This window comes from Dermacentor silvarum, chromosome 1 (assembly GCF_013339745.2).
Source record: "Dermacentor silvarum isolate Dsil-2018 chromosome 1, BIME_Dsil_1.4, whole genome shotgun sequence".
Taxonomy (NCBI): Eukaryota; Metazoa; Arthropoda; class Arachnida; order Ixodida; family Ixodidae; genus Dermacentor; species Dermacentor silvarum.
This window is the reverse complement of record NC_051154.1, coordinates 249,482,106-249,509,718: the sequence shown is the minus strand read 5'-3', so window position 1 is coordinate 249,509,718 and position 27,613 is coordinate 249,482,106. Positions and strand designations below refer to the sequence as shown.

The 27,613-nt window shown below is 43.9% G+C and overlaps 3 protein-coding genes across 6 annotated transcripts in view; 2 read left to right on the top strand and 1 right to left on the bottom strand.

Moving 5' to 3' along the window:
- Window positions 1-1,361, top strand: part of LOC119437039 (sec1 family domain-containing protein 2) — a 45,920-nt gene extending 44,559 nt beyond the window's left edge. For all 4 annotated transcript variants that reach the window (XM_049660239.1, XM_049660238.1, XM_049660240.1 and 1 more), the window contains 2 exons: window positions 90-222; window positions 1,240-1,361. In XM_049660239.1, the coding sequence (XP_049516196.1) occupies window positions 90-222; window positions 1,240-1,311 (205 nt within the window). In that variant the 3' untranslated portion in view covers window positions 1,312-1,361. The remainder of the gene's footprint in view (window positions 1-89; window positions 223-1,239) is intronic.
- Window positions 1,362-9,437: 8,076 nt separating this feature from the next.
- Window positions 9,438-17,611, bottom strand: LOC119437037 (receptor of activated protein C kinase 1). Its single transcript, XM_037704106.2, has 6 exons — window positions 17,407-17,611; window positions 17,012-17,183; window positions 16,589-16,733; window positions 11,612-11,821; window positions 10,411-10,551; window positions 9,438-9,656 (listed from the first exon to the last, which is right to left on the bottom strand). Exons 1-6 carry the CDS (start codon window positions 17,513-17,515, stop codon window positions 9,477-9,479), a joined length of 957 nt encoding a protein of 318 aa, XP_037560034.1. The 5' UTR covers window positions 17,516-17,611; the 3' UTR covers window positions 9,438-9,476.
- A 153-nt stretch (window positions 17,612-17,764) lies between these two features.
- Window positions 17,765-27,613, top strand: part of LOC119437038 (serine/threonine-protein phosphatase 2A catalytic subunit beta isoform) — a 42,048-nt gene continuing 32,199 nt past the window's right edge. The window contains exons 1-3 of the mRNA XM_037704107.2: window positions 17,765-18,019; window positions 21,809-22,018; window positions 22,207-22,470. Of these exons, the coding sequence (XP_037560035.1) occupies window positions 17,912-18,019; window positions 21,809-22,018; window positions 22,207-22,470 (582 nt within the window). The 5' untranslated portion in view covers window positions 17,765-17,911. The remainder of the gene's footprint in view (window positions 18,020-21,808; window positions 22,019-22,206; window positions 22,471-27,613) is intronic.

The following is a 27,613-nucleotide window of genomic DNA, read 5'->3' as shown; positions in this document are numbered from 1 at the left end:
GGAATGCAACAACACACTGCCAATTAAAGCCATTGTTCATATCTGTGTGTTTGATATGCCTTTTACTAAATGCATTCTTGCACATGCAGACTTTTCAGAAGCACAAGCAAGCCACTGCCAAAGGATAGTCCAGTGCTTATTGTCTTCATTATTGGTGGTGTAACTGCTTCTGAAGTAAAGCTTGTGAATGATATCACATCATCAAGAAAATTGCCACAGCAGGTATGCACACCTAATATTTAGACAGCAGGGTTATCTATTAGTTGCTTGAGGGTTCATACATACCAGAATTAAATAACTGCAAATTCTGTGAGAGACCTTGTAACTTATGCAGATTATAGAAACATAACTATCTCTGAACTATATATTTACAGTACGTGTGTTTTGTTTTTTAAGGTTTTCCATCGCATGCTCATAATCGATATTTTCCCTTCCGTCATGTTATCTAATACAAACAGAACTAGATTTGCGATCCATAATAACCTTCTGCTGCCCAGAATACGTACTAATTATGGAAAAATGAGCATTGTTTTCTCATCCCTTTCATTGTGGAACTCACTCCCATCTGTACTCAAAGAAGTAATGCCTATTCATGTATTTAGGCAAAAGCTAAAAATGTTTTTATTCAATGTATAACTGATGCTTTCCATTAACTCTCTTTACTCTCTGTTTTTCATTACGTTTTTCTATGTAATCACTGAAATATTCCACGTTGTCTTTTGTTGCGAGTAACATTTTGAAATTGTTTATTATATATTCGCTTCGTTAGTTTTCTAATCTATTAACATAGGAGGTCCCGCCTGCGGTTTGTAACCATGGGACCTCCTCCTGTATATTCAGTTGAATTGAATTCCCTTATTGTTGCATTAATAAAGATTGATTGATTGATAATGAAGTACCTAAACATACTTCCATGCACTGGATGATATCACAGTTGTACAACATAGCAATAAATTGAGGTATGACAAGCCAGACTGCTACCTATTGGCGATCCCCTGTGTGAATGCCTTATAACATTGAGCAAGGTTGCTCTAGTCCATAGTAACCGTAGCGTGTAGGCCACCAACCACGTCGGTCTATGCAGGAGTTAATTGGATAATGTGTGTGTGGTGTTTTTTTTTTTTTTTTTTTTTTTTTTTTTTTTCACTGTCCCACCCAGCAATGTCTCCAATTTAGACACCAATGTGCGTAATTAAGTCAGTTTCCCGACGCTTTAATGTTTACATTCTGTTCCCGCAGGTCATCGTTGGAAGCACAACATTAGCCAAACCACACCAACAACTCGGCCTCCTCATTAGACATTCCACATGAAAGCTACAACTGTGTGAAGTGACTGAATGCAATAAACGAGAACCTTTGTACGTGCGTTCAAATATTTGCATGTGCAGACATTGACAGGGGTCTTTGAAAATTTCCACGTTCTACTTCATGCCGGGCGTGCTGAAGCGATGATCACGAGTGAGGCGTCCACAGGCGGCTGTTGAAACTACCTACTGCACCAGGTCATAGCAGTTTATATTCCCTGATTTTCGTCGCCGTCGTGTAGGCAGCAACAGTGGCACCGATGAGAGCTGGGACTAATACTTGGTACTTCTTTCCGTACTGCACTCGAAACATCTGCTGGCCTATGTGAACAACACAATAGGACAAAGAACCTGCTGCTAGAGTCGACAGTGTCGTCCTAGTGTATCCTTCCATGTAAGAAACAGTTCTCTTGCACGCAGCATTCGTAGCTACAGACTGCATCCCGAAGCAGAGAACGAGACGGTCTTTTGAGGGATCGCCAGACGAGACGGCACCAATGGTGGCACGGCTAGCCACGGCTAGCTGCACTAGCTGAAACCGGTCCGTAATGTTAGCAACGCTAGGACGCCAGACCATAAAATAAAGAACCAATAAAGGCCAGTGCACGTGCACCTGTTTTCACCTCGAAAGCCGGAATAACTAATGTATTTCTTCCTCTATGGATTTTTACGACTTTCCTGTCCACCATGACGTTTTCTTAACTATTGATGATGATATTAAACAGCTGTAATTAAACCAAACAAAACAAATCCCCGACGTCGCGTACAGTACATCTAGAAGCTTAAATATTTGTTTAGCAAATATCGTTTGACATTATTTCCATTCCAAATCTTGTCTTACCTCATGTGAATTTCTACTTTGGGGTCGTAATGGCGCGCTTTTTAAGAGTACTAAAAGGCGTCCTCTGCTAAAAAGCTTTCGCTGGGACTAAAACGCAACTTTCCAATAACTTTGGGACTTTACATAGGTGTTCTGTGCTTCTAGCTTCGCCTTCATAAACGAATAAACGCTCACTCCAGCCTTACTGTATATTGTAGTGCACTTCAATCTTAGTAACTGCCCGACAGACAAAGCGTTTTATTTTCATAACCTGGAATATCCAGGAAATCAGCTGCAGCCAGCATTTCAAATAGGGTTGTATGCAGTGGCGTAGCCAGTGTGTGGTACACCGGGCACACGTGACCCCCCCCCCCCCCCCCCCATCCCGATCGAAATCTCTGCGTTATCTCTACGCGCCGAACGTGTTTATGTTAGCAGGGCACACAAAGCATTGCAGCTTTTTCTTCACGTGCTTTATGCATTTTGTATATTAGTGCAATTCGTGCACTTAAGCCACAAGCCATAACAGGCAGTCCTAATTATGATCTTTGTATGGCTTCTACAAATAAGCACTACACAAATGCTTCCCAACCGCCACTTTAGAAGCAGTTTTGTGGCTGTTGTATGCAACACTGTACAGCTGCAAAATTAACAAATTTACCTTCTAGGCATTAGTTGAGAGGCAACCACATGCATGCAATATTCAACCCACTCTCCGTCCCGGCTTAAGTGGGTGCCCCTCCCCAAAAAATGTCTGGCTACGCCACTGGTTGCATGGGTATTGTCAATAATACATTCTAGCTAAATAAACTTTGCTATCATTCTAACCAAAAGGATAGCGGTAGGCATAGGTGTTTGGAAAGGTGCTGAAATATGTGTATAAATCACTGCTGCAAGGGCAGCCCCTGTAGAGCTTGGAGAATGGCGTTCTCACCAGTAGAGCCCACATAGGTTGGCACAATAGGCGGATATATACTCACTCGCCAAAATTTTTGCAGGCTCTCTACTCACTTGCACTCGTGTACTCACACTGGTCGGTACTCAAACAATGAAAACACTTCATCCATAGGACATCCGAATCATGTCCCATTGTCCATGCACTGTATTGGAGATGGGGCATCCGCCGGACGCCCGCTTTTAGATATTTATTTACTTCAAGATACTTTACAGGCCTCAGGGGGGGCATTGAGTAAGGGGGACAGTACTAATATACATTGAATGTCTGACATACATCGAAAAGAAGCAACAACAACAAAAATCTAAAAAAAGAAATCGCAAGTATATGCAACACTGGCAAAGGTTAAACCTTTGTAATACATACATGTTAATAATCGCACTAAATACCTTCTATCTACACGCCTATTCAAAAAGGGAAAAAAATGTTTAAAACGGAGAATAAAAAAAGAAACACTGCATATGCAATAAATGAGAAAACAAATCACTTCGTTTTGCAATAACACCACGTTATACAACGAACAGACACTTTTATCACCAAGATAACTGGCTAGGGCATCGCGGAATGTGTCATGTGCGACTGGCACGTGATGCTGTCCAAGAGAGAATTCCACAACCGGACAGCATGTGGAAGTGCAGAGTAATCGAATGCAAGTGTTGATCCATAGATGCGGGCATAGCGTAAATGACTGTGAAGCCTGTGTGACGTGGAGCAGGGTCGTTTCAGGCATGCTAGTGTTGTTCGAGTGGAATGAATTCATTTGTGAAACAGTGATAACAGGGCAATGTCACTGTGCGTGTTCAAAAACTGCAATGAAAGTTTCAGTTTGATTTGTGTTATCCTGGACTGATAGCTGCAATTGTTTAAAATGGAGTGACAAGCTCTATTTTGAATTCGTTCTAGCATTTCAATTAAATATTTTTGGTGAAGTGACCAAGAAGCAGCATACTCAAGCTGAGGACAAACGAGAGTTTGATAAGCCAGCTTGCTGGAAGGGGCATTTTTTAATTTGTGTCGCAAGTATCCTAGTGATTTGGATGTGTTGTCTGAAATCGAAATTATGTGATTGAACCAAGAAAGATTCGGTGTGAAAAAAATGCCTAGGTACTAGCTATATTATATGGTCACTGATAAAATTTAATGTGATAAGAATACTGCGAAATAACAGGTTTTCGGGTAAACGACATTACTTAACATTTAGAAATATTTAATGCCATTAACCATTTACTGCACCAACTATTAACATGTTCGAGGCCTGTTTGAGGTGCCAGATGGTTATGTGTGCTTAAAATTGAGAGATATATTATGCAGTTGGCAAATGTTCTCATACTAGAAGTTGGGTTGTGTGGCAGGTCGTTAATAAGGATTAGAAAGAGTAAGGAGCCGAGGACGCTACAGTGTGGCACACAAGAAGATATGTCAATTAAAGAGGAAGAGAAGTTATTTACAACAATAAACTGCTGACGATAGCAAAGAAATTTATGGAGCCATGACAAAGTAAGACATTCCAATTTAAGAACCAAGAGTCTATTAGGCGACAGTGTGCAACGCAATCTAACGCCTTGGAAAAATCAAGGAAAAAGGCAGTCAGTTTGTAGATTATTGCTCCTGTTAGCGTGCAAATCTGTCACTAATTCAAATAACTGGGTTTCACATGAAAGCCCTTCCTAAAAGCATGCCAATTATGAAAAAAAAAAAAAAAAGCCGTCACTAGTATTATTTTACGACAAGCTTGATGTCTTTTACCATGAAGTATTAGCGAAACCATCATTGTTTTCATTAACTCCTTCAGCAATTTGGCCATTATGGACGCCCTTTCTTCTGTTTCAGTTTTTATTAGTTATTACAATTAGCACGAGTTCAGTCGTAGGCTCGGTTTGAGCGGTAAATTAAATTTTATGCGCAAATGTCAAATGACCCACTGAGCGAAATGCAGCTCCAGTAAGGTGAAATCTGGGTATACTATATAGTGCGAAGCATGCAGTGATGCACCGCTCATGGGTTCATACTGCCTTACGCAATGGCTCCGAACCCCGTAAAGTGGCCTCCCCATTACGACGACAGAAGAGAAGTGAAATTCTACGCTGGAATGATGAGCGGCAACGCAGCCAGCTGTGAAACACGACGAACGCGGGAGCAGTGTCACAAGCACGTGCCGAGCACAAGCACGAGCCGCTTGCTTTGGAAGACGACGACGATAAACGCGGGAGCAGTGGCACGAGCAGCTTGCTTACCGTGACTACGACAGGAGACGCCGACAGCCCGGGCGCATAAGGTGCTTCGCACCTAATAATTTGTTAGTACTGAGGTGCCTCTAAATTTGAGAAACAATGATATGCTCCAGCATCTTGCAGCAACTGCATGTCAAGCAGACGGGACGGCAATTTTCACACGAGGTTTTGTTGCCATTTTTAAATACTGGTACAACTTTTGCTACCTTCCAGCCTGTGGGAAGAACACCAGTGACTGCCTAAAATGTGAACCAGAATTATGCTTGATACCATTACAGTATTCCTTAAAAACACTGAATTTATACCATCTATGCTACATAATGAAGACAGCTTAAGGTTGTTTATGAAAGAAACGCCTTCTAGTGCGATTTCGATTGGTTCCATATACTGGTACGTAGTTGAGTTCAGGAAAACAAGGTAAGCTTTAATTGTTCTCTTACTTAAATACTGAATTAAAAAATAAATGCAATAGATTTAGTACTAGGTCTTATTACTTTTCAAAACATGGCTGGATTGTTTTTGAGCAAGTCAGGAAGATTATTATAAAAATATGTCCAATGCAGAGAAATACGTTTCAAGATAAGTTGTTATTCTGCCATGCAGAAGTTGTGGAAGCTTGCATAGCTTTACTGTACAGGCATTTTTTCTTTCCCTCATGCACTGGAGTCTTGTACGTAAACCAAGGGTCAATAATTGTTCATTATTGTAATGAGTGGTACATGGCAAAGAAAGCACGCATTTTTTTAACAATAACCAGTTCTCAACATCTAGTGTAAAATGATGGCCACATCGTGTTCTAAAAAAATATCTCAAGTTCTGTTATTTATGCGTTACAATTACCTTTGTTGTAATACCGGTAATGGGAGGCATAGTGTTCAATGTTACTTGGAGCAAATAATGGTCGCTGGATCCATCCACGTATTCCATGAGACCTATAGTTTCAGATGCTGTAGTAAGAAAAATATCTAGAGCATTGGCACCCAGTGTGGGTTTTGAAACAGCTTGAAATGGTGAGCATGCTGACCTGCCTATGAATGCACATAATTTGAATTTGAGGACTGCAATCCCGACTGAAATCACTAACTTCTGGTGCACTTGTCAAGTTCAGTTTGTGTGCCTAAATAAGAATAATTTTTTTTCCCCGGCAAGCCTGTGGTTCGCATACCTTTGCTCACAGGTGTACTACCGGTGTGAAATGAAACGCAAACATCGGAGAACGTGGCCAAAGCATAACTGAAGTTATAGTGCGCGCCGTCGGCCAGTCATCATTACTGACAGGTGCGCACGTCCAGCTTTACCGCGATGTGCAACGATGCTCACCCTATACAGCAAAAGTTCCGCTTCTATCTTCTTTTTGTTTTCTAGCTTTGAAATACAGTAAAACCCCGCTGATACGATCCCGGCTGGTACGAATTCGTAACATTCCCCGGCCGAAATACATTGCTCACAATGCGAAAAAAATTGGCTGTTCCGAACGCGTTGCCGTGCCGCTGCGGATCATACGAACGCGTGATCAACAGCGGAGCGACCGGCACAGACACCGGCTACGTCACGCGGCTGAGTAAAAACGACCGCTAAATCGATCGCGAAATCAATTTGCGACGGTTAATTCGAACATACCATGCACCGACAATGCTCTCAGCAGCGTGCCAAATTACGTGGTGGCGCCTCCGACCGGCATTGCTCCAGCACCGCCATAGAGTAAAGGAAAAAAAGCTTGCAATTGCGGGCGGCGCCGTCGCCCGCACCCTGAAGTTTCGTCTTCTGCCGTTATCGAGAAGCCAGCGTTGGCCGGCATCAGCAGTTTCGTGGCCCTCGCTCGCTATGCCCTTGCGCGCCGCGATATTTCAAGACTCGCACAGTTCGTGCATCGTGAACGAATAATTAAAAAATACGTCCTTTTAATTCAACCAAAGTTTCGAGCCCCTTCGAGTTCGAATTATCAAGATTCGACTGTACGTGGAAGTCGATGAGATTTAGGTCGGGACCGCGAAAACGCAACGTAGCAGCCAGGAAGGTATCAATGGTGTTCCATTATCTGGAATCTTTTCTGGTAAAAATAAATTCATTGTTTCTTGATTTTGTGTATGTTTTGACGATACGAATTTCAGGTGATAAGAATATTTCATGCGACCCCGCGAGATTCGTATCACGGAGATCACCAAAAGAGAAGGGAGAATATTCAGTGAAAATTCGGTTTGGTTCTACGAGTTGGTCTGTATAATAGAAGGGTTCAAAAAAATGGGCCATAAGATCACTCAGGAAGTTTCTTCTTTTGGAATTGGCTTTGTCCTTAACTATACACAAATGGAATATCTGAAAATAACAGTGTCAATACAAGTCCTAAAAGAGCGCAAAAAATGTGGCATTTTACGATAAAATCGTTGGCAGGAATGCAGTGATGACAGTCTATAGTTGAACTGCCAGTAAGCAGTAACAAAGTTTAGCATATGGGGAAGACGTTTCCTTGTTTGTTCCAAGGTGCTTTAAGTTTTTTGTCTAATAATCCTGCAGTAATTATGCCTCATTTTAATGAGGTGAGAGAAATACACGCCAGTGGCCTCATAGTCTGTCCTTTTCCCAACTCCTTTTATTGCTACAGCTGGCTTTCTGAAATCAATGATGCTGAACAAGTCTTCTAAACCAGGCCTTACATTCTACCACCACTGACTTTTCTCGTGAAGCTGCAAATTCTGCTGAACACGAACTTACCGTTACGTTACCAAGGCTACGCTGCCACATTCCAGAGCCAATTTTCCATTTGCACAGGTACGGTTTGGTAGAATACGCTTTGTGTATATTCCAGTGAATCGCATTTACTTGACAATTTTTGCAATTCAGAAAATTCCCAATGTCCCTATAAATAAGCTTGGCCTCAGCACTACTTAGTCCTGGGCAGGGTTAACTTAAGATTCAAACCTTTCCCCAATTTATCAATGGTCCATGCAGTGCCCTGCCTACACTAATACCATTATCTGCCAACTGTAAACGGATAATAGAGGTGAGCAAAAGGAATCTGCATTATACTGACCCTGCTTGCCTTTGGCACTACCCCACTGAGGTACTGCCACTGGAATGTTTACAATGCTATGAAAGGCTTCATTCTCTACCCTCATTGCCCACCTTCCTAAAAAGTAATTTTATTTTTCGATTCAATCCACTGAGGTATCCGAAAAGTCCCACAATGCAATAACACATTTCACCAGTAAGTACTTTTTCCAAGCCTCATTTTGTGCACATTGCCCAATTCTTGGCCGATCCCCCACGATGGATGTGTACTAAATGTGCAAAGAAAACGAGGGAAACAGATATTGCCCAAAAAGCACTTTTCCAAAGTGCTGGGCTCATTATTTACTACCAATCCAACAACATTTTGAGCATTCATTAAATTGTCAAATGTACAACCACTATCACCAGAAGGCTGTTGCAGGCTGCAACTTGCTGCACCAGCCTCTCCTTTTACTTACAACACTTTCAACTATTCACTGGATGCCAACAGTAGGACCGAGAGTTTATAGCAATGCCTTGTCATAAACAACCGGGGGAATAAGCTAGGCTTAACTCAAAGGGGAACAGAAGCCTACATGCACACACTGGCATCGCAATATCAAGCAAGAGGATGCTGCCCCCAGAGCCATAATGCAAGTGTAAACAAAGAGGGGCAGAGCCTACAGCAGTTTCAGCATAGCTTTCATGTGAAAGCGGACACATCAAAAATCCTCAATTGAAAGGCTAACACAATACAATTTGGCTAAACCAGAGGTAGAAATGAGGTTAAAAAAATGAAAACGAAGTGACCAATTGATACTTCAAATGTCTAAACTTTTTCCAAAAGCAAAGCTTCCATAGGTCAAGGTAGTGAAGCTGACACTAACACCTTAGATATAAAATCAGAGTCCCAATGAATATGTCACTATTGATGAACAGTGGTTGAACCGATAATTTCTTCAGACAACCCCAGTGCTAATGAAAATGAAACACTGATTTCCACAGCCACTTTGCTACAGCAAATTGCTATAGCCCTGTGCTGGACAGACTACTTCACGAAGACTTCTAGTGAAGCAGTGCAGTCATAATACAGAAAGTACAAATGGGAAAAATACCAGGTTCAAAGCACGAAGTGCAAGCAGGATGCCACAAATGAGTTTATTCATAGTTTGTGGCACTTAGCGGGTGGTGCCAATGGACACCTGCCAGACCCTGATCAGGTTGTCCGTGTAGCCAGCAAACAATGTCTGGCCATCAGCTGACCACGCCATGGAGATGCACTGGGGCAGTTCAGCTTTTGCATTTGTTGTCATTACTTCTGGTCGCAGCTCATCCACCAGGCTCTTGCCCTCCAAGTCCTGTTTTGAAAGGTGGCACAGTAACTTTTCAGTTGAAAAACCACTACAAATTCTGAAAAGCTCCGCACTTATCTCTAAAAAAATAATTATTACTAGGTTGCAGGGCAGACCACGTGTGCAGACAAGGCTACAAAACTGCTTTGGCCAAGTGAGATCATGGTGAAACCCTCATAATTGCAGGACACAAGTGGTCAGCAGGACCTCTAAGAAGGTTGTCAGGTATTGTAATCACAGGGCACACCATGAGACATAGCCACAAAAGAAAAGTAAACAAAAATGCTCGACACAGGCCTCCCAAAACTTAAACAAAGCAACATTGCCCCTTGTCAGCTTGAAAACACGAGAAAACCTTTAATTCAACACAAACAAAGGTAGATGCAAGAAAGGCTGAACAAGAAAATGGGGGGGGGGGATCAGCTTGGATTCCGGTGGCTGCTGCTTATGGCGTGGCCGCGCGAACCCTATCTTGAAAGCAATCTGCGATGCGGACAGTTGAGGTGCACCGAGGGCCGACAGCGTCAAGTGCACTATAGCACCCATATGCTTGCGCATCACCCATATTCACGAAGTGAAATGTCTCATTTTTGCCCCCCCCCCCCTCCCTCAGGAATTTGAGCTGCATTCCGCCTACATTATCACCAGAGCTGGCTGTCATGAGCAGTAGATAAAAAAGGTGTCCTTACAGTATACTGGGTACACACAGGAGAGTTCTCATGCAGTGCAGAAATTAATATTAGCCAAATGACAAACTTACCCAGATGCGAATGGCAGCACCAGTGGCCACACAGAGCCAGTAGCGGTTAGGACTGAAGCACAGGTCATTGATTATGTCTTGGTGGTCCAGTGTGTACAGGCGCTTGCTCTCATTGAGGTCCCAGAGCATTGCCTGGCAGTCCTACAATACCAGAAACAGAATCAAGTTAGCCACACTTTTTCGTGTGAAACAAGACTTAATTTACAAAAATAGCATAGCCCTCATATTTGCAGGACACTGTGGTCAACATTGGCCTTCATAAAGACCTTCAAACATGTCGATAATCACAGGGCATACAGATTCCTATACTCTGAAAAGCCTACAGTGAGGATACAACAGCAGTGAATGAAGTGCTGCCATTATGCAACCACCCATTTTTGATTTCAATGACCAAAGGCAATAGCACTGAGAACTCAGCCAATTTGGTATTATGCTGCACCTTGCAGTCAGCCTTTCTAAAGGCTGGTGATAAATTATTGTGGTGAAAATTTTAGTTGCAAGTGGCTTATCAAGGTACGAAGGAATTTGTGCTTTATTCTTAAGGGCGGCACTTCGAGCTGCAGTTTCCACAAAAGTTCAAGTTAGCGAGACAACAGAAAGTGAACAAGCTGTCGCTGTGCCAAATTTTTGACACTGCCATAATGATCAAGCCACTGAGAAGGTGCATGACCCAGGCTGGCAGATATGTCTGCAGACAAAGTTAACTTGCGCACTTACTGGCTAGAACAGAAACAGCATGCATCGGCAGAAATGAACGAGTGCTGCAGTAAAACCTACACACTGCCAGTGGCACACATCAATTTACACGAAGTTAGGGGCGCGTGAATATTCAAAACTTCCGAATAATGAATAAATGTTTTATTCAATTTGAGGACTGAATCAAGCAGATGTGAATTTCAAATTTTGCCTCGATTGTACGCACCCATGCTAATTGGCCTACAAGTTGCTAAATTAAACATCTCAATTTATGACAATGCCTGCTTTGACAGTTCGCACCACGCAAACGAATTGCTTATTAGTTTCTGAAGCTCCATTTTGAAAAAGTTTCAAAATCTGCAATGCAATGACAGCAGGCAGACAATGTGAACGACTGGACATGAACATTGACAGCGCCACCACAGCCTGCACGTAGCGCCGTTCACCCGATTAGTCACATTCTAACAAACCACCCCCACACCCAGATAAAGAAAAAGCTTAATACCTTTCCACCAGAGGCACAGAGAGAGCCATCAGGTGACACAGTGACAGTGTTCAGGTAGCCCTTGTGGTCTTCGTCATGTGCCTTCTTCAGCTTGCAGTTGGTCAGGTTCCACACCTTCACTTCATAGTCCCAGCCACAGGAGACAATGATGGGGTTGCTGTTGTTGGGCGAGAAGCGCACACATGACACCCAGTCATTGTGAGCATGCTCCTGCAAAAAGCCAAAATGGATTGCATGTATCCGTTTACTGGTATCCTTCAAAATAGTGGCACAGTCTGTGTGAATTGTTTCCCACCCAACCACCACTTGAATTACCTCTGCAACCAACCATAATGCAAGGTAATGACGTGTCAGAATAGCAATGCTACACTGATGACCTTGTCAGCACACAGAATTTTAAGAGAGGACTTGACCAGCTTGCCAAAAATAATTACCAGGTGGCAGAATTGAAACACATTTAATAAATTCTCCCCCAATCAGGAATGTAAGCATATTACTAAGTATTCTGTAGGCAGGGCACTGGCAACAATTGTTACCAATAGTTTATCTGCCACACAGTAAAAGGTGAACTAAGTCATCTGGCTATGCACCACTACCTCACAGAAACTAAATTCTCATGTGACTGTAGTAGAGCTAAACTTACAAGAGCTATTAGTACAACAATAACTCAGTTTTAAACTTCTATACACATTAATGTACGAAACATGAATGAGCATTACGAAAAGACGAGCAATGCAACCTTGCCATTCTTATGGCCAACATTGTTGTGACCTGTGACAATTGCTTAGGTTTTGTGGTCTTTAATAGTCAACGCCAAAAACCCACTCAGTGTTGTTCTACCTACACCTATACTCAGCAAAGAGCAGGAAATCTCTGAGCCAATGAAGGGAGAAAACACTTTACCATTGAGATACTACCTGCTGCCACTAAAAACCTAGCAACATTGAATTGCTTTTAAAGAGAAAAGAATAATCAGAATGACCTGTCGCTAGAAACATTAAAGAGGTCGTGGCACCAAATTTTTCGAGCTTGAATTAAGCATTACATGTTAAACTGCTTGCGTCACGCAAAAAACTGACAAAATTTGAGCGCAGTCGGGACGATTTTATGTCGCAGTTGAACAGTACAGCAGTCTGGCAAAACTGAATGGTGACAAAATGAATTGACAACCACAGAAGCAGCTCCCCTGAGTAACGCAAGCCAATCTGAAGGCCATGCTTTTGTATACTAAGAACACCGGAAGCAAAAGCAGGAGCTGGGGCCGTATTCTGAAACGTTCACCTAGGCGAAATCAGCATGCGCGCTGATTGGCTGGTTGAGCTAATTGAATGACGTCGGGCTCAACCACCCAATCAGCTCATCCAATTTTGCTAAAACAGCCAATCGGCGCACGCCTGAAAGCGAAAAAAGAAATTTCGCCTAGGCGAACGTTTCAGAATACGGCCCCTGGAATCAAGTCACAGCCACCATGTGTTGTTTTGGTATGTGTGTCTTTGAGGTCTGCCAATTCAAATTAAATTCTGGGGTGTTATGTGCCAAAACCACGATCTGATTACGAGGCACGCTAGGGTTTTTTAACATGCATGGTACATCGGTACACTGGCTTTCTTCCATTTCACCCCCATCGAAACGCAGCCAACATGGCTGGGATTTGATCCCGCGACCTCGTGCTAGCAGCACATCGTCCTATCTACTTAGCAACCTCGGTTGGGCATGGAGGTTTCCTGCTGCTTTTCATTGCGCCAGTGAAGGAATTGCAAGCACAATTCAACTACGATGCCTTTCCTGTGCCATTGGGTGTCAGAGCGTGCGGAACAAAACGTCCAATCCCATCTCACACTGTCTTAAAGTAGATGACAGCGGCAGCCCCTAGTTTCCCCGATGTCGCACAGTCCGTGCCAAAATGGCTGTTGATGTCAGTGGGAGAGATCAGAGCAGCAATTTCAAATTTCAATGCTTGTAACTCAATGCTAACTGGTTTGTGTTTCACGGTGGCATGATGGTATAAGTTACAGTGAGAAAAGGACTAATCTACACAACTTTGCACTTGCACACTCAGTTGACTAATCACAACTACTACATGTGCAACACACAAGTTATATCGCTGTCACACGGGCACCTGCGAACTCCGTTGAACATGAAACTCCCTAATGGAGATTTGTGGCAATGGAGTTGCGGCGGTGCTACACGGCACAGTGATAGCTTTCGATGGGTGCCGCATGGGACAAACGGTGCTGCTGTGCTTACTTCCCCGTGCAACTTTTCACATACATAGTCACCGTTAAAGTAAAATATAGGTGCCGGGATAGCTGATTACGGTGTTTCTCGCCTTGAGAGTTTTGCCGTACGACACGTGCGGCTCGCGCACGGATAAACAAACAAAATGGCGGAATGACACTTTCCCATGCGGGATGGCGAAGCATGGTGTAGAGAGTAAAGGCGCTCATGTCCTTAAAACTAATTGAAAGCTAAAATTACGTGGTGTATAACCAAATGCAAAACAAATAATGCTAAAATTTGTAAGTGAGCCAGTTACGACGATTTTATTAACGTGGTTTTCTTCGCAGCTGTAGCTATCTGGGAACGAGAGTACTCCGTCCAGCCGTAATGGTCCTTGCCAAACTCCTTTCGCGAAAAGCTCCATTAAACTTCCTTGGCTAATGGGAGACCGTGTGACACCGAGCGCATCTCCTTCGAGATAAAGACGACGGAGTTCAAAGGAGTTCGCGGGTGCCCGTGTGACAGGGGTATTACACTGGATCCACAATGCCCACTACCACCTGCCAGCAGAGTTGGGCCTGGCAACGTCTACAGTATGACGGCACCATTAGGATGCAAGCAACTGTCACTTTCTCACAACAAGCATCAGCCAAGTGCTACAAAAAGACCAATAGTGTGAGAGTGACCTCTGGTCAAATGACTTCATGATGTTACACAAGTACAGAGAATGGCCATTGCAGCATACGGCCATTTTATTTTAGTGCCATTCCAGGCAAGTCCAAGAACACTGTTGACTTCCTGGTGGTGACCAAGATAAATTGCTGCTAATGGGTGCTGCAGGAGACAGCCATTTCAAATTGAACAGAATGAAGATATATTCGCGGTCACTGTCATTTGCTAAACGGAATAGGAAAATCAAGCTTCTACATCAACATTAACAAGGTAATGATCAAAGTTGTTTTTGTTAGCAGGGCACACAAATAATTAGCTTTTTCTTCACGTGCTTTATGCATTTTGCATATTAGTGCAACTCGTGCACTTAAGCCACAACCCCATAACAGGCAGTCCTAATTATGATCTTTGTATGGCTTTACAAATAAACACTACACAAATGGTTCCCAACCACCACTTTAGAAGCAGTTTTGTGGCTATTGTATGCAACACTGTACAGCTGCAAAGTTAACACATTTACCTTCTAGGAATTAGTTGAGAGGCAACCACATGCATGCGATATTCAAGCAACGAGACTCACAGACTGTCACATCGAGGGGAAACTACATTAACGCAACATAGGAGAAAAAAAGTAACCAATTTCTATTGTTCAAATAAATAAAACTGTACAGCCCCACAAAAATTGCCAACGTGTCACGAGGCCAACTAGTGTGTGCTAAACCTAGTTTTAATATGTCATCACCACTAGTAAAAATGCACTGTGGTGCATTCTCTGAGGTGTCTAAGGTCTAATGGCATCAAAAACTGAGGTAATTAATAAAAATGACACACCACCAATGCTTTTCCCTCAGCATGAGATAAGATGAAGTGAAGACCAATTTTACCAATTGTTAGTGTCATGGCAAGGGCAAATTCCGATTGAAGCAGGTGAACCGGTTGCTGCCATGTTGTGCAATCATGCAGTAAAGCCGCCATGCGGACTTTCGGGTGACAATAAAAATTGCTGGTTGGCCAAAAACTGGTGACTGATCACCCTTCGCAATGGCAAAACCTGTCACTGGAAAATCTCATGCATGTGGTTGTTATGCTGCTGAATAGGGAAAGAGTATGGAATTCCATGACAGCAGCGAACACTTTAAAAATACAAAACTAGAAATGCGATTTTAGAAAACACTACAGATCATTATATTAGTGTTTACACCCAAAAGCTGCTCTACAGACCATGAGGGACACCACCCCGATGTACTCCCAATCACTGACCACCATTGTTTCTAAATATGCATATAAAGGCGCACAAGCACTTCTACATTCATTTAAGACAAAAAAAAAAGTTATTTTTTTCTCGAATTATTACAACTTGCTCATTTTGAAAGTACACTGCTGCTGCTAGCAACACTTGTGTTAACCCCCTCACCCGATCTTCCGCTTCAAAGAGAGCAGGCATTACCAACCCCACCTGCCTTTTCTTTTTACCCCAAAGGTCCGCAACATGAACATGCCAAGGAGCTTTGGTTCTGTTATCTACCGAGTACAGTGTAAATAGGTGTACGACTTCCAGTAGCCGATTTCTGCCCAAATTCCACTCAACAACACATGATGCATAAACTGGCCAAACGATCAACGACTCTGAACTTCACTTAATGCTTGAAAACGTGATTTCAAAGTGAACTCATTGCAAAATTCTACAATTAAGCAATACTTTGAGTGGAAACCTGCCAGTGGTTTTGTAAGTCATGTACACCTGGAAATACCATTCAACACTCAGTACATATGGTCAGACATTGAGAAATATGTACCAATGCTCGATTATAGCCTTTGCCAACAGAAAGCAGGCCTCGTTCATCTCAGATTCATGGCAGCCAGCGTTCAAATGCACAGCGATGATTAGGTGCACAGCACATGGCGTTACATAGGGTAAAGTCAGTTGCTTGCACGTATGTAGGCTTAAAACAAACAAGTCGCAGTAATCATACGTGCAGGAATAGAAAAGGAAATGGTGCTGCTGGAAAGAATAGCGCGATATTTAGTCCACTCTATTCTTTACAGCTTCACGCCAAGTTGAGTGTTGACAGAAGCGTTACGTACAATGGTGTACTTGCACTGAGCCAATGTATTCCACAGCTTGATCGACTTGTCCCGAGAGCCAGAGACAATCTGACGATTGTCAGCAGAGAATGCCACGCTCAAGACGTCTTTGTGGTGGTCCTCGAAGCGACGAGTCGTGCGGCCACTGAAACGAGTTATTGTACAGCATTTATGGGATACCTAGAGGTGCCAGTAACGCGGAAAACCTAATTCTGGGCTGCTCTCATTCAGATTATGATATCACTGTCATTCATCAGCTAATACATGCAAATAATCATTGAGCAGTCGGGAAGAACCTTTCCATAAGGCGCACACATTGCGAGCAACACTTCTGCCTGCAAAATGGCGCAATCACGCTACAAAAGAGAGAAAGGTAACTTTTGCAAAGAACTTAGATGAAGAGGAGTTGCAAAATTTACTTACACGATCAAATCCCACAGCCGCAGAGTCTTGTCCCACGAGCACGACAGAGCATACTGCCCATCCGACGACATCACGACATCGGTCACGAAGTGACCGTGCCCCTTGAGGCGCCTCTTTGGAATACCGTAGCTCGTCTCATCTTTCGTTAGCTCCCAGAGAATAAGGGTTTTGTCTGCAAACACGTTGCAAGCATCGCTACATGACAATCTCATCCACGATCGCGTTCTGTTCGCAGCAAAGTCCATTACAATTACACTAAGACAAAACTGAAGCAAACGCGAAACATGAATATTAGTTGTTTTTAACACATTAGCGACGTGGCATGCGCCCGGCGAGTTTTAACTATTACTTAGTGCCGGCAGGCAAAATCAGTGGCATGGCGGCGGCATACATACCCCTCGACGCAGACAGCACAGTCTCAGGAAATTTTGGGTTCGTTGCAATACGAGTTACCCATCCATTGTGACCCCTAAGGGTTCCTTTCAACTCCAACTGCTCAGACATGTTCGAAAAGTTGCTCTCTTTTGGTGATTGCGCTGGATTTGAGAACCCCCAAAAGAAGTCCTACACCTCCGCTTCCACCATAGAGCCAGAAAGGACCGCAGCAAGGCATCGCCACGGAATTACGACAAAATAAACCCGTAGCTATATTATGCAATAATATACAATTTATAAAATTTAGAATTTTTTTTGCAATTTATTTTAGACAAAGCTTGATATATAAGCGTTATTTTTGTGACTCTGCTACTCTTTTGTTTTTCTTGTTTCGACAGCCATTTTGAAGTGGTTCTGGCCGGTGGTGTAGGATAATTTATAATTGTGTCTTAGTCTGCAATTGTGTACAGGAAAACGACAGAAACACATTGCATATAGTGGTTCAATATCAGGTATATTTTGAGAATGTCTATAGAAGATAAGGCAGCGTTAAAGGAGCTGGACGCTTGGATTGAACAACTCAATGAGTGCAAACAGTTGACAGAAAACCAAGTAAAGACATTGTGTGATAAGGTAAGCAAGACGCCAAATATATATGTTGTTCGTTTGTCATTTATAAGGGGTACCGCAAGGTTTGTGCTGCTTGGCTGTTATGTGTCCATCGTATCTTGTCTTGCCCTTCGTTGTGGGCTTGCCTGCTCGCTTGCGGTGCTCGTCATGTTTGCCCTACGCTGGGAAGAGACGCTATACAGCAAGTCCGGTATTCTTTGTGTCTTGGAGGAGGTCCACTTTTTTCTATAGTATTAAGGATATTAAAGTACGATAAAGTGTCTGCGACCCAGCCTTGGCGTTTGTGGATGTGACCGGTCTAGTAAAATGAGCTATTATAAAATGATAGGCCTAAGTGAGGCGGAAGGACGAGGTGCGTGCGGCTTGTTTGCTGTAGGTGTAGTTGTCCTTTACACCTCTTATGACCGCCACTCGAACAGCGATTTCATTTCGGTTACCTGACAGCTTGGCTGCGAACCGCGCGTTGGAGCTCCGCTTTCAAGTCGTGAACTATGACCGGCACTCCGAGGTATTGACAGTTTTTGTGGCTGGGGGCATTGAGGTGTTCGTCACGACGAACACGTCCGTCATGACTGTTTGGAGGCCCGGTATGCGCGTTCCGTTGAAGGAACCTAGCGTAATCCCCTTAAGCTGACCGCTATTGCGAAGTTTTCATTTGTCCGTTAAGAGCCATTATTAACCGAGTGTCATCATAGCTTTTCATATCACCCGTCCTTTGTACAAATCCAATCTCTTTGGCTGATGCAGTGCCTTTGCACGCGTCGGTCATGCCGCATGCGAACTTTCCCTTCACCGCTCGTTTCGCACAGAATTAAGCGCTTAAAAAATGAACGTGTGACGCCCGAGTTACAAGTAAATAGCCAGTACCGTACGAGATGTGGCTTGTGCACTGCATGTGCAAGTACCATTCAAACATCCCTTCACTGGACGTACGAATGTATCCACTTACCAGATAGGTGAAGTAGTAAAAGTTTTACCCCAAAACATCCAGAGCACGAAGTGCTGAAAATAAACAATTTCCCCCTAGTATATTTGGTGCATCATAGGTGGCATTTATGGGTTGCTACATGGAACGCTGTTGTGTATCCGCATATCTTCTCGTGGTCACAGGATAATTCAAGAAGTAGGTTAACTGTTACGGAATTAAGTAGACTACATTTTTTGCCATTTTGACTATGGTCATTTGTCCCACCACTGAGGTATTTTTGGTAGCCATTAAAACAATCAAGTCATGTGAAACAGTTTAAGAATGACTGTTGTGTGCCTTTTCACAATTTACATTTGGGTGTCGGAGCGCTTATTTTTTGCTGTTGGCTTGTTGCGAGGTATGCAGAAGGCAGCTGCTCAAACTTCCCAGTTCTTTCAAGGAGCTACTTGTGCATTCTCATACCACTATATCATGGAACGTGATGTAGTCATGCTTGGGAAACTCTTCTTGCTAAGCTTTACAAGCTTTGGTGTGGTTAGTGTCTGCACCACCTGGTTTTGATGTGACCAACCAACGCTGGTTTGTTAACAAGAAAAGGAAGTCTCATGCAGCTTGGGGACGTGCATGCCCAGACGCTGTCACTATAAAGCTGGCAGAATATTTTATCAACCGCCTGCTTTTTGGTGTAGTAGTGTTGGACTCTGGTAGTTTTCCGGCATAATGGTCCATATTTACTGCTGCATTACTCAGATTTAGTATCTGTAATGGCTGTGGCAGAAGTATTCAATATAACTTTCACTGAATCTGAATACTGGGGTTTTATGTGCCAAAACCACGATTTGATTATGAGGCAATCCGTAGTCGGGGACTCCGGATTAATTTAGACGATCAGGGGCTCTTTAACATGCCCCCAATGCACGGGACACAGGTGTTCTTGCACTTCAGCGCGCCGAGTGTCACTTTGGCGGCCCGCTGCTACACGAGAAAGAGTGAGTTCTTTCAAATTGAAGGCCATGGCGATCGGAAATCATACGGGAAAGCATATATTTGTTAATATTAAAATGTGTGCACTGAAAACAGTTTATTATTGTTACAAACAACATTTACAATCCACCTTTACAAGCGCCGGCAACGACGGCAACTTGACCAGCAACAGTCAAAACGACTCGATCCGCCAAAGAACTGCGCAACCATTACCCGGCGTGGTCGTGAACAACCTGAGAGCGAGAGTAATTTCTCGCTATTCTTGTTTTTTTTGCGGTGTGGCACATTTTATTATCTTGTAACGTTAGCAATTTAAAACAATGTGATTAAAAATTACTCCCGACTCTTCTTTCAATAATACGTTACTTATTTTTTACTCATTGCTAACGAGGCTACACACTTCGCCGCCGCGAAGTGAGTTCGCCGGACACACTCGCTGGCGAGTGCGCTCTGCAGTGAGCGTCACTAAGCGTTCCCGTGTGGCAGCCTGCGAATGACACTAGCCGGGAAGTGCACTTGCTCAAAGTGCACTTTACTTTGACCGTGTGGCAGGGGTATTAATGGGACATTAGAGAGAAAAATATGTTAACCTGTGTCAGTAAATTACTCTTCTACAATAAAGTCACTCTTACCGTAAGGCGTATTTCCATTTTGTCAAGAACGCAGACATGCTAGAGCTGAACCACCTTTGCACAGCGCTTCTGCACATGTATGAGTTGCAAGAAAGATATCTGGGGACTGAACTTAGCAAGGTTCAAGAACATTTACTGTGCCACAAGAGCCTAAATATGAAAAAATGCATCAAAATTCTTGACATTACACTGATGTACTGTCACTGAGGTTCCAGCGCAAAATTATAAAAAAAGATTTGACCTTCGTTTTCTCTTCTAGTAATCAACCTCTTGTCCTAAAATTTGCGAAAAAAAATTTGAAAGGATACTTTATCAATATAAACAGGTTTAATCACTAGTGTTCATCTAAACATCTTTTTGGTGCTTTTGCGACGTGCACATGTTGGCAGGAATGCACCTGAGTGTTGCTACAACGGCATTGAACGACTACTGGACGTTGTTGAGTGCTTATTTTGCATGTATTATACATGTATTATACAAGCACATAAAAATCCACATATTTGCTTTTTAAAGACATTCCCCTCCCCCCTCGTCTCCCCATCCCTCCTGCTTTGCCTCAATGTGTCTTCTATCAGTACCTAAAGGTCTGGCTGGTTGTTCGCCTTCCCTCCTCTCTGTAGTGTTAAGATTTTGCTGTGACATTGCTTTTGAAGGATTTTATGACATACTGTATATACTCGTGTAGTGGTCGCAGGTGTTTTCCATGATTTGGGATGAAAATCGGGGGTGCGGCCATTACACGTATAATAAGACTCATCTTTTTTTTTTTTCATAAATATTTTCGGTGGTACTTGCCTTTATTGAACTGCAGTACTCGCTTGCACTGGCTCTGGCTATCCTTGGCTATTCCCGTAGCGCGTCGCCTGCCGGCTGGAATAAATGGTGACGCCTCACAGGACCAGCGACAGCAGTGCCTCTAAGGCAGTTGCTAAATCTCTGAGGCTGTGCTTTTGCTACCTGGAGGCGTCAAAAGCTCGGCACAGCTGCCTTGTTTTGCCACCGATTTTGTGTTTTGCCACTACACAACAGATAACTCAGCCAACCTTCTCAAAAAATCAAGGATGTGGCTTATAAATGGGTAATTTTTTTTTAAAACAAAGTTCTGGGTGTGGCCATTGCATGAGTATATATGATAATTAAAGCAGACTGCTGCATTGTGTACTAAAGGTAGTAAAAAGTCTCTCTCCTAAAAGTACGCAGTGCATTGTATAGTTAATGCATTTTCTATTCATGCCTTTTGTGATGCAGGCCAAGGAGATTCTTGCCAAGGAGTCCAATGTCCAGGAGGTAAAATGCCCTGTAACAGTGTGCGGCGATGTGCACGGCCAGTTCCACGACCTCATGGAGCTGTTCAGAATTGGGGGCAAGTCACCAGATACGAATTACCTTTTCATGGGGGACTATGTGGACCGGGGCTACTATTCCGTCGAGACAGTATCCCTACTGGTTGCACTCAAGGTGAGAAGCCCAATTGCTCCCTGGGCATGTGTGGTGGGCCCATCAAATTCAGTGCTTTAACTTGTCTGGTCACTGTTGCTGCATCAGCTGAAATGCAGCAGCATTGTCCAACCAATTTTTCCTGCTGATGAATGAGAAGCTCGCATAAAGTGTCAGTGGTCACTTACACGTGTGGTGGTGTGAAACAGGTGCGGTACCGGGAGCGGATCACGATCTTGCGGGGCAACCACGAAAGTCGGCAGATCACTCAAGTGTATGGCTTCTACGATGAGTGCTTGCGCAAGTACGGCAATGCCAACGTGTGGAAGTACTTCACGGACCTGTTTGACTACCTGCCGTTGACAGCACTTGTGGATGGCCAGATCTTCTGCCTCCATGGAGGCCTCTCCCCTTCCATTGACACCTTGGACCACATCCGGGCATTGGACAGGCTGCAAGAGGTCCCCCATGAGGTCAGCTGCCATCTGGAATGTCTTGGCATGGCAGAGCAGCATCACTGTGGCACCATAACACCAGAAATGAACTTGTTCATTACATGAGTGAGGGTAAATAAATGGTGGCCATTGTAATTTTTGCTGCTCACACGTAATGGACAATGAGGAGGTGAAATGTTGCTCTGCGCAAATACTTTATGATGTGGGAGGTCCATGATGCGTTGACTTCAAAATTATTCTTAAGGGCTGAAAACACATGGGCTGAAAATTAACTTTTGAACCGTTGCACGGATATTTATAAAAATTTGTAGGTTTATGTATCTTCTTGTTTAAAGTGCATATTCCAAATTTCATTTATACAGATCAAATAGAAAGGAAGTAATTATGGTTGTAATACGAACCAAATAGGCATGTCACCTTGGGAAAACTATCATGTCAAATAATGAAGTCACTGATTGTTTTTGTTAAATACCTTCTAGGGGGTTATATTGCACGATAAGGCCAATCGTGTTTTTCATTACATTTCTGTAACAGTGTCATCACTTCGAGGATAAGTTCAATTTTTTTTTTTTTATATATATGTCACATATGTGATAACGTCTTGTGTTAAAAATTTAGAAATATAAGGAGTAGCCCAGTTTGTCCCTGCCAAATTTCAGCCTAGAAAACTTATACTTTAAAAGCAGGTTTTGGCGGTGCAGTTTGGAAATTAGTTTTCCTAAAGGTTTTGTTCGGCCAAAAAGTGCAAACTGCAAAAAATGAGCTCAAAGATTTCTGAACAAGCCATTTTATTTTAAGACCAAAATAAACTGCCCTGCTTCATAGGTTGGGCCCTCCTCTTAATTCGAACCGGCTCTGCAGCAGTTGCTTGAAGTTGTCTTCGCTTTTTTTGCAGCCTTGGAGCAGTCCAGCACCCTTGTCTGTACTCAGACATGGGCGCCGCAGCCAGAATTATGCTTTTTTTCCTTGCACGTGACACAGCATAAGTTACGTGGCGAGGATGTTATTGCCCCTGGGCTTTATACAGAACATGACGGTGATAGAAGAAATGCACCTGGAGTGTCCGTTTAATTTATATCGCAATAAAAACAGATTGGAATAGTTTTACGTTATACCAGCTCAGGGTTGATTGCAGCTGTCTGGGTCTGCGGTGGCATATGGCCACCCAGAAGTTGTTACCGTGTGGAATGGATCGCATAATTTGAACATTTTCTGCTATCATCTTGAGCGTCGGCGCGGGAATATATAGTTCTATCGCAGTGGCGCCACTCGACCCACTCTTCCATATTCTAGTATGCTATACAGTCTAGTCCCGCTACAATTAAATTCACGAGACACGCGAAAAATTTCGTTAAGGAACTTCGTTGACGCGAAATTAGTGTGTATATACGTACGCCAAACGGTAAAGTCACGAAAGAAACCGAAACCATCGTCCGGGAAATCTTCGCGATGGCGAGGGGGCAAAGGTTGAGACGTACCGAAGGTGGTCAATAAAGTGCCAACTTCACGAGAGAATGCATCTCGCACCACTGTTACAACATTTTTCGTACGTTGCTGTTGACGCCTAATTAAACGCGCGTGCCCGGCCGATCACGAAACACTCGTTTTGCGGCACATGCACTGTCGCAATGGAGTGGTTTGAATTATCACAATTTCATTGCATATTTATGACAAAGTGTGCAAACATGGCAAGCTTGCGCTTACCGGAAGTTTTATTTCCAGAAGTCAGTCAGCCTGGATTTCTTACGCTTCACAGCAAGCAAAGGCGTAACTCGAGTCTCGCAGTCCGTTAAAAGAGCCATCGCAATGTCATTGTCATGGGCTCTGATAACTTTAAGATGAGGTTAAAGGAATCCATTATTTTCAAAGCAGTCGCCGTAGTCAGTGTGTCTAGCGGGTTGTCATTTTTCCCAGACGACGAGACGTTGGCATCATGTTGACAATAGCGGCTGCGGCGCGGTCGCCGTATCTTGAAAGCAATCTGCGCCGTGCACAAAGTGCGGGCCTAATCTTCAAAGCCAACGTCAAAGCGATCTGCGATGTGGGCAAAGTGCAACCAGTGCCGGTAGGGTCGTGTGTGCTGTGCTTTCGACGTTTAATTTGTGTTGAAGGCGAGAGACGGCACGAGGTCAATTCGCTCGCTGCTATGGGCGTCTTGCACTGGAGTTTGAGGTATAGTAGCGGGCGGCGCCTGGTGGCGACGAAAAACGTCATCTGGGTAGTACCAGCTTGGATAGTATTGAGCCCTGGCTGTGGCAAAGCACGTTTCTAGGCCGCGTTTTGCGTCGATTCGCACTTTTTTCTGCCCTGTTTCTAGTGCAAAAAGGCTCGTCACTTCTCACAGACCATGGCGACCAGGCTGCGAGCTGGCCGCAGCCTATAGTTTTACAAAAACGGACTCTCCGTGTGCCATGGGATGTAATGCTAGCTGGAAGCAGAAGACATCGGTGATGCCGATCCGGAGAGACCTAGCTCAGCCTCGAAAGAGCGTCACCGTCGTTACTGCTGCGTCGTTGGCTGCCATGAACAAGAATGCCTGAATGCACATCAGATTATACCGTTTTCCTTCAAGGCCTCACGCTGCAGAGCGTCGGGCGCGCTGGATAACTGTAGTTCGTCGCGCTGGGTAGGCGAAATGGAAGACCGACGTAGCAGGCATGGCTGGTGATTCACGATTCGAGACCCGGCTGCAGCGACAATTAACAATTCGACCGGTCCGAAGTGGGGAAATCGCCAGGTGTGTGCAAATGACCACAAATGGTCGGGCTGATTCGGTGACAATTCACTATCCCACTACGAGCAGCACAGGTTAGAGAGTTGAATGTGCTCATCCTTGACCTCAAGCCAGCACGTTGAGGCAGCACAGCAAGGTAGTATTGATTACAGCACATCGATGTTCGAGCGCTGTCATTAAAAGCTACATCAAGCGAGCAGTGCACAAGCGCGCGCTGCAGCGCGATTCGCACGTACGCACGTTACTGCGAGCTTATATGCATTGCATCAGTTATCAATTCCTAGACAGATAGCCGCTACTACAGCGCAGGCATAACTACTTGTCTAGCGGCATGCAGTCAACAAAGATTGCAGGAGACCCGCCGTTTCGCGGCATGTCGAAAGACCGCTGCCGTTGTGGTGCGTACGATCGTGCGCTCGAGCAGTTCGTACACCGCGGCATGCTGAAAGATTGCTGCCGTCGCGGCGCGTGCCGTCGTGCGCTCGAGCAGTTCCGTACGCATGTCTGCTTATCGCTGCTGTGAATTCATTTATAGAAAGCATTTCCTCACGTTTGTGCGCCTGAATCTAGCAGCCTGCAAACCTTACCTGAAGTTCAACTTCGCGCGTGCGTGACTCGCTTCACTTGCGATTGACACCGCACGAAAACTTCGCCCCTTATTTCTTGAACGGCGTACACGTATTCGGCGTTGCATAATTTCTTGCCTTCACGCAGCATGCCACCCATGGAAAAATCTTTGGCGCCCGATATTGGCTGCAAGCCGTGGTACAACACAACCGAAAGTGGCGGGTCCATATTGTAAACGTGCTTCCCGAATCAGGCGACCCAGCTTGGTACTACCCAGTTTCGGATTGAGGGCGCTTTTTAGCACCATTTTTAGCAACGCAAGAGCCCCATTGCCGCGCTTTCTCATTCCAGCGTGTGGACACAGTTTCCGCGGTCATCGAGCGAGATGTGTTCATGTTTACCTGTGCTCGCGTGACACCGTGCTGGGCAATTTAGTTAGTAAGCGAACGTTTACAAGTTTATACGGCCGATAAAACTACAATCCTTAGTTCGTATAGCTGTCTACTAATCTGCTATCGCAATCGATGCTTTGCCTTTCGGGCGAAGCTACAATATTTTTTCCTTCTGCTTTCTGCCTCGGCGATCGTATGTGCCTTTTCGAGAGAGAGAAATTTACGCTTGTTTGTTGGTGTAGCCATTTCGACCGGACGCGCACACAACAGAAAACGGCAGCGATTGGGGTGATACCGTGCAGTCTCGCGCAGGCGCGAGATGACCACGCGTGGCTATGCATTGCAGTGGCATAAATCGGTACTTTGAACTTGATTTCGTTCGCGAAAACCTCGTTCAAGCGGACATACGATTGTCACAGCTTTGAAAGGCCCGGGCCTTCTAATTGGACTACTCGGCAGTTCCAATTTCAATTCAGTCCCAGTTTCGTTATCGAAAAGTTCATAGAAGCGGAAATACCGAATAAAACACCTTCGTTGTGGAGACTTTTTTTGTATTACTTCCTATGGGCAGCTGACGGAGAATCGGAAAATCTTCGTTGTAGGGGGATTCGAGCGACAAAGTGCACTCCGACTACGCGCTTCGTGTTGGTTTATTTTGTCTTTCGTCGTGGTTTCGAAGTGAGCTGTCTTATTCCATTATTCCATCAAAATTCAGATTGGCCTGCTCTAAACTGCTTCAAAGTGAGTATTTATCTGCTCCAAATTGCTCCAAAATAAATATTTGTGTTCTCCAAGCTGCTCCAAAACGAAATTTTACTTGCTCCAAAAATTGCTCCATGACTTTAGGCAGTCCCACCCCTGCTTTGCGGTCTGCTGAACGTTCAATGGAAAGTCTCCCATGATAAAACGCTCGAGAGAATTCATTCTTTTCTACGGCGCAGATTGGAACTAAACTTAGTGATGAGCTTCTCTATACGTTTAGGAATCTAATGTAAATGAAATTAGAAAATGTTTTTCTGGCGAAAATCTCGATTTTAGCCGTGTATCCCCTCTTAAAGAGGCCCTACAATACTTCTTTGTAACCTGAAGTACATGTTGGAATGAGTGCTATGCCTTTAAGAATATATATTTCCTAATGAATTCTTGAAAGGGACCTCATGTGAACAATATTGTTTGCTTTCCTTATGGCCCTCAGTAAAGACAGTTCCAGTAGCTGTGTCCCCCATATCACACCTTTCTTTTTCCTTTCCTGCAGTTTGCTTGTGGTAACCTTTTGTGCTGCACAATGTCAATCAGGTATGCGCATTTCTGTCGGCTTTGGTTTCAACATTCATTCAATGCGAGCATCCAACTGCTGTATTAGACTTCATAAATTTACAGTGTTGTAGATGAACCTTATATTACTTGCGTGGGTGATGGTTTTAGTATGTGAACTGAGCCTCTTAGTGCGATTCTTCTTATGCAACTC

Bases quoted from the DNA above. Each gene is read 5' to 3' on its own strand.
- LOC119437037 (XM_037704106.2), bottom strand. From the start codon at position 17,515: ATGTCTGAGCAGTTGGAGTTGAAAGGAACCCTTAGGGGTCACAATGGA. The intron at 16,734-17,011 runs GTAAGTAAATTT...AACTCGTTTCAG, and splicing joins CGGCTGTGGGATTTGATCGT to TGGCCGCACGACTCGTCGCT. The intron at 11,822-16,588 runs GTACGTAACGCT...GGCTTTTTGCAG, and splicing joins CTCAGTGCAAGTACACCATT to GAGCATGCTCACAATGACTG.